This window comes from Eurosta solidaginis, chromosome 5 (genome assembly GCF_040869045.1).
Source record: "Eurosta solidaginis isolate ZX-2024a chromosome 5, ASM4086904v1, whole genome shotgun sequence".
Taxonomy (NCBI): Eukaryota; Metazoa; Arthropoda; class Insecta; order Diptera; family Tephritidae; genus Eurosta; species Eurosta solidaginis.
In genome coordinates this window covers 52921707-52928417 of record NC_090323.1, presented here as the reverse complement: position 1 = coordinate 52928417, position 6711 = coordinate 52921707, and the positions used below count along the sequence as shown (strand labels likewise).

The 6711-nt window shown below is 36.3% G+C and overlaps 1 protein-coding gene across 1 annotated transcript; it reads left to right on the top strand.

Moving 5' to 3' along the window:
* The first annotated feature begins 1062 nt into the window (after nucleotides 1-1062).
* Tom (Twin of m4) lies at nucleotides 1063-2247 on the top strand. The gene has a single exon (XM_067787477.1). The coding sequence runs from the start codon at nucleotides 1154-1156 to the stop codon at nucleotides 1634-1636; it is 483 nt and encodes a 160-aa protein (XP_067643578.1). The 5' UTR covers nucleotides 1063-1153; the 3' UTR covers nucleotides 1637-2247.
* The last annotated feature ends 4464 nt before the right edge of the window (nucleotides 2248-6711 follow it).

Sequence of the window (6711 nt, the reverse complement as noted above, 5' to 3'; positions counted from 1 at the left end):
TCTTGATTGAAACTCAATATTTTTTGGCTACATAATTCTATCAATCAAAATAGCAAGAATGAGGTTGTCTTTAAGTCTTAAGCTACGACAGTTTAATGTAGAGATCTTCAACACTCGCACATATTTAACTGATTTTATTGGTAAAAGTGACCAAAAGGGATATCTATGATCTTCACGGTCTTACGTTTTGTAAATACTTAATCTCTCAACCTAGCTTGGAGCTCAGTAAATGTGATTTTAATATATACAAATACCTATAAAAGAAAAATATACATTTGTAAACTCACTGTTCATGAGTCCAAGGCCTTCTAGAATATTGCGCATTACTGAGGAGCGCTAAGTTCTTGTACTTTTCTTAGAGGCACATAAAGCTGAATTTTCGCAAATTCAAGAGGGAGCTCCTACAGGCCCCATAGCCTGATTTCACCCAGTATCAACTCATCAGGAAAGATACCATTGGAAGTTAGTTTCAATCAAATTTGCGCATGTTCTTTGACACTCTAAAAATAAACATTTCAAATTCCAAAACAATCGATGCATCACAAAAAACAAGCAAGAAAAAACATCCCTTTTTACTACTTGCGCATCAATTCTGACACAAAGGCAACATTTCGCTGCACTGTACAACAAAATTTATCTCAAAAGTCATTAAATAGAATGCCGCAGGTAACGAGAAACCGAAATCACTAACAAATCCTGTACAGCCTCAATATAAGTAAATATAAATAAAAACAAAATTGCACAGTGCTGTATTGGTATGTGGCAGGTTAGTGTTTTTGTTATGAGCAGAGTTTGAGTGCAGTTGAGTTTGTGGATGGAGTCAGCGCAGAGAATTCAATGTTGGTGGTTGTTTGCAGTTAATCTACGTGCCTACAATGTTTGTAGTGCTTGTTGCTAAGGAGAGTAAAGTTAATAGCCACCTGCCGGCTACGGCAATACTGATTGGCTACAGCAGCAGAGCGCGTTGAGAGTCGTAGAGAAAAATATAAGCATTTACTGATTGCTACCGCAGAGCGCGTTGGGTATAAATAGCAGTGAATGTAGAAGTGAATTGCATTTAAGATCAAGCAAACGTGTCGAACATAGCTCAATTTTGAATTAAAATCTCAAGTTATTTCCAATTAGAAAATCGAAAAATCATCACACAATAAAAATGACTTTTCTAACGCGTGAATATAATTTTCACGCCAACGAATTGGCCGCCGTTAAAGATCAACATAAAATGGCAATGCGCAGCGTTAAGAAACTTTTACGCCCACTAATGCGTATCATCAAGAAGAAGCAATTGTTGCAAAAAACACTCGCTGAAGTCAAACAACAGAATGATTACAATTCTTCACTGGAAGATATGCGTAAAGATCCAGCCGCACTCAATGCACACGATGACAATTTGGCGAATGAAGCTTTAGAGCAAAGGCTACATAAAGAATTGCAACATTGTGCACCCACAGCAGCGATAATTGTACGTCAAGGTGATAGTCAACAAATTTTGCCCGTACAACAACAGCAACAACACTACATTCCGGTACATTTTGCGCGCACCGCTAACGGTACATTCTTTTGGACATCAATGGATATGCCGCGCCAACAAGAGTTACAATTGCGTCAGCAACTCGATCGTTGGGGTCAAGCGTGAGGCAGCCACAAGCAGCAGCATCATCAATACAAGTTCACACAAACATTTGCCACGGTAGCAGCTTTAAGCGTAACCTACACTTTGCAATCAAAGCCAAGTGTTAAAGTTGCGCGTTGATCGCACGCACGCATGCGCGTTTACTTGCTTCCTATTTTTTGTGCCTTTTAATTTTGTTTTGAGAGTTAAGTTTTTTATTTTTTGTAACTATAATATTTGTGGTGATATTAGCTTTTAGTCGCATGGCTACAAATAAATTTAGTGTTCTTCTTTTATGAATAATTGATATTCAATTGTGAAAAAAAAATTTAAATTGCAGTGACAAATTTTGTAATTTTGTAGAATTGTGATCTATAGTGAGTTTTAGAATTGTATTTGTAATTTTGAAATTAAATTTTTCACAAATTCTAGGTTTATAGCTTTAAAAAAAATCACATGTCTTCCCAATTTAGTTATTTTAAGTGGTTTGCATTAGTCTAAACACATAGCTGTTAAATTAGCGATTAAAGTCATTGTCTTCCATGTAAAATTTTTGTAGTGAAAAATTTAGTTATTAAGAAAGAATTGTAAAAACAAAATTATAAAAATAAAATATGAGAAAATTAAAAAGAAAATATTATATTTTTTATTTCTAGTTCCGCTCGAATGATTTCTCGAGTTTATCTATACTGCAATGCAGTAAGTGTTGTAAGGTCTTCTATTCAGTCGGCTTATTTTTAAATTGTCTGGCCAAATTTAGTTTAACTATTTTTAATTACTTTTCGAGTTTTTTTTTCGCAGAGAAACTTAGTAAAAGTCCGCCCCTTTATTTCAATTGTATTGGTCCTTGCAAATACAGTCGCTTCGAATATTTGATATCCGATTTAAAAAAAAAAATTTTTTTAATAATTTTTAAATGTCCTTTTGAGCTGTAAAGTTATTTTCATATAGTTAACCCTGCTAAACCTCCACTCCGCTAATAGGCTCGGTAGGAAATGATTTAAAGTCCCTTGGTGTGATCAATTGGCACCAGTTGGCAGAGCAGAGAAACGACTGGCGCGCCTTGTTGGACGGCCATAGTCATTTAAACGGCTAAGCGCCAAATAAGTAAATAAGTAAGACTTTAGCCCTTTAAACTATGATCTTCGTTTCCCCAAAATTTGGAAAACGACTACGTCAAGGGGACTGCGGACCTCAAAAGGAGATAAGATGGAATCAAGAGCTTCTCAAGGTCGAAATAATAAAAGATCAATTTTTAAATCGTATGTTAAATAAGTTACAATAAAAGATAACTCAGCTGTACTTTTTACAATATTAGAAAATAATTTTATATTTTCGAGATTCTCTCATCATAAGCTTATAGTTTAGTGGTGGGCTTTTACAACTTTATTATTTTTATACATTTCATGAAAATGAAATGATATATATACTTACTTCGTCAGTAATCTAAAAATTGTAAGTCCTTATAGGAAAATATATACACCCACCAATAAGTATACCAAAATGATCGGGATGAAGAGCAGAGTTGATTAAGCCATGTCCGTCTCTCTGTCTATCGGAAGAGCCAATTCTTCATATGCCGAGACAACTGCAGGGCGATCAACATCGTTGAGCCAAAGAAAAAGTTCGTAAATAACAATGAATCCTGCAGCATTTCTGGAACTTACAGCCTTTCAATAGTCATGCAGTTTTTCTTAACCCAAATAAATAGCAGCACATATTTTCTTGTGTCAGAATACAGCATCATGTCTCTCCTTCCCTTCTTTCTTTTTCGACATCATCCTTGAGAATAGCTTTGCATTTTACAGAAGGTCTGAAGAAAAAAAATGATCTGCTTTATGGACCCAAAACTCAGCTCCCGAGAAGCTAGCTGATGAAGAACTTAGATTCAGAAAAATGTCTTAGTAATCATCGCCGTTTGTAAACTTTGTAATTTTTCTGTAATATCAATAACAAAACCAACACTATAAAGCAATCTGAGCATATCTATCTAATGAAGTACAGATAATAATATTGATATAATAGTGAACAGCGGAAGCACTGCTTATAAACCCAATGTTACTAAGCTTTTAGAGCGCGCCTATAATTATTTCACACAATTGGGATTAAAAAGCATATATAATTAGTATGTACCTAAATGGTGAATAAAGGAATAGCAACAAAAAGGCAACACTTAGAGACCAATTGCTAAGCGAGCAGCAGCGCATTCATATGGCTGAGTGGATGAAGGCATCTGCCTTTACCCTAGTATAATATATGAATGTTGGAGATTTCGAGTTCAATACTCAGCTCCCGAGAAGCTAGCTGATGAAGAAGTGATATGTCCTGGTAACCATCGCCGTTTGTAAACCTTGTAGTTTTTTTACCTGCCGTTAAAAATTATTGTTTCGACGATGGGGCGTAAATTTTTCGACTCCGTTCAATGCACACGCACTTCAAGAAATGTGTTGTTGTTGTTGTAGCAGTGCTTCGCTCCACCTAATAGTTGCGACCGATCACAAATGGTCATCAATATCCTCTAACGGGAGTCCAAGGAAACTTGCTGTTTCAACAGGGGTGGACCATAATGAAAGGGGTGTTAGCGGCGTTGATTCCACATTACAATTAAAGAGATGGTTGGTGTCATGTGGGGACGCATTGCAAGCGGGGCATACATTTTGTATGTTGGGGTTGATTCTGGATAGGTAAGAGTTCAACCTGTTATAGTATCCAGCACGAAGTTGAGCTAGAGTGACTCGCGTTTCCCTGGGGAGTATGCGTTCCTCTTCCGCAAGTTTTGGGTTCTGTTCTTTGAGTACTGAATTCACCGGACAATTCCTGGCAAAAAAGATCCGACGCCTGTTTGTGGAGTTCACCAAGGACCTGCTTGTGTGTTTTTTGCTTCATACAGCTGAGTTTTTAGGTGCGGTATTTCCTCAAAGTGCTTACGGAGATGACCCCTCAAGCCCCTAGGCGGTGTTGGCTCATCAATCAGATGTCTGTTGGGATGCCCAGGTTTCTGGGTATTCAACAGGAACTGTTTGGTTAGCATCTCATTTCTCTCCCTGATGGGGAGTATTCTCGCCTCATTTTGTAGATGGTGTTCTGGGGACATAAGAAGACAGCCGGTGGCGATTCTGAGGGCGGTATTTTGGCAGGCCTATAGCTTCTTCCAGTGGGTAGTTTTAGGCTTGGCGACCATAAAGGGGACGCGTAGCATGAAATCGGCTGGCCAATTGCTTTGTATGTGGTAATGAGCGTTTCTTTGTCTTTTCGCCAAGTATTGCCAGCAAGGGACTTGAGGATCTGATATCTTCATTGCTTGTATTTCCCAAATAAACAAACATATTCTACACATATTTCGGAGGGGTAGGGTGGGTTAAGTATAATATCATTTAGTGTTTGTTCTTTTATTTCTTACTTTCAGTCGAATTTAGTTATTCCGTTTAAGCAAACTGGATGCAATCAAAATATTTTCCCAGGCCTTAAAAATATATATATATAATACGATTAACAGGTACAACTTATAAATTAATTCCATTTTCCAAATATTTATTGATTTTAAGCAATAAGTTATTTAAAGTCCGTGAGAAAAATCTCTTTAATTTAATGCACACAAATTAAAAACCCCTTTATCCCTTCCATTTGATTGCATATCACGTTTTTTTCTATTCAAAAATAGCTTGTTAATAGGCAAATGAACTTGTTATTATGCTAATAAATACAAAAACGGTAAACGTTGTTATAATACAAGCAATTGAATAACATATTCCTAGATAGACTTTTCAAATTTCCAATCAAAAGAAATGTGTTCATAATTATTTGAATTTTAAGTAAATTTGCAATCACATTTATAATCTATGCGCATTTTCTATAAAGATATAATATATATAAACAGTAATACATAAAAACTTACACATAGTAACCTTAATTCACAATGACCCTAAACAACACCCTGCAAAAAATGCGATTAGTCTTGGATTAATCCGAGATGAGTCGCAAAGGAGTATGCGACCAATGCCAATTTTGATTCCTTTGTATGAGTTGAACTGTTCACTTTTGTTTGAGCATGTCCTATGAATAGAGTAATTGTACCCATTTATACCCGAAAGGGATCGATAGGCCCAATCCCCTTTGTACCCATATAGGGACATATGAAGATTAGGGCCTTTTCGGTTCAATAAGTAACCAGTCGCATTTTTTATGGCAGAAACACAATCGACGGGTTAGTCAAGCCACCAAATCTATTTGGTGTAAGTTGTTTTCACGCTTTTCAAAAAGGAATAAAATATATTCTCCGAAAATTTAACCCTAACTCCGGCGTAGTCGTTAAGTCCTAGTAATTAGGTTCAGCATAGGGCTCCACATTATTTTAAATAATTTGATTCAATCAACTGTAATCCTTTTTATTTTACTCATTTCGTTGCCGTTTTTTAATATTTCTTAAAATGGGCTACGCTGATTTCAAACTGATTAATCCCAACTTTACGCGAAAGGGACTAAAAGGAATCAATTATGACCTAATGTAGACAAAAGAGATCAATCGGAGACCAATCTCTTTAGGGATTAATCCCACGATTTTTTGCAGGGCAAGTTTACCATCTCACAGCACTAGCAAGAAAAAATACATTTTCAAATGCAATACATTCAAAAAGGGCTTTTTAAGGTGATATAACGCCGTCGTTTCTGGTGCTAAAATTTTCATATTTTCACTGAAGGTGCATTTTTATATTCCAGTCAAATAAATAAACGCACTTTTGAAAAAGTTTTGGTTTGGGACCTTCAAAAATAAAAGTAATGATAAATAACCGACCCCCCTTATCAATCAAATGTTAACCTATCATACAACACTCCACCGATATGGGCCTGACGTTTATGTTTAACTTGATGCAGCAGACGCATAAACATAAATGTAAAGCTGTTAAAACACCCTGCTGGAATATTGTTCTTTACTATTTTACTTTAACTCTGTGCTGTCGGCTACAGTTTCTTGGATACATTAAATGCTAAACAAGCAGTTTCTGTGGAAGACCCAGAAACAGGAGCATTCCAACAGACATCTGATTGATGAGGCTATACGTCCCAGGGGCTTAAGCGGTCATCTCGTAAGCATTAATACG

Excerpts from the sequence above, each read along its gene's own strand:
- Tom (XM_067787477.1), top strand. The coding sequence starts at position 1,154 with ATGACTTTTCTAACGCGTGAATATAATTTTCACGCCAACGAATTGGCC.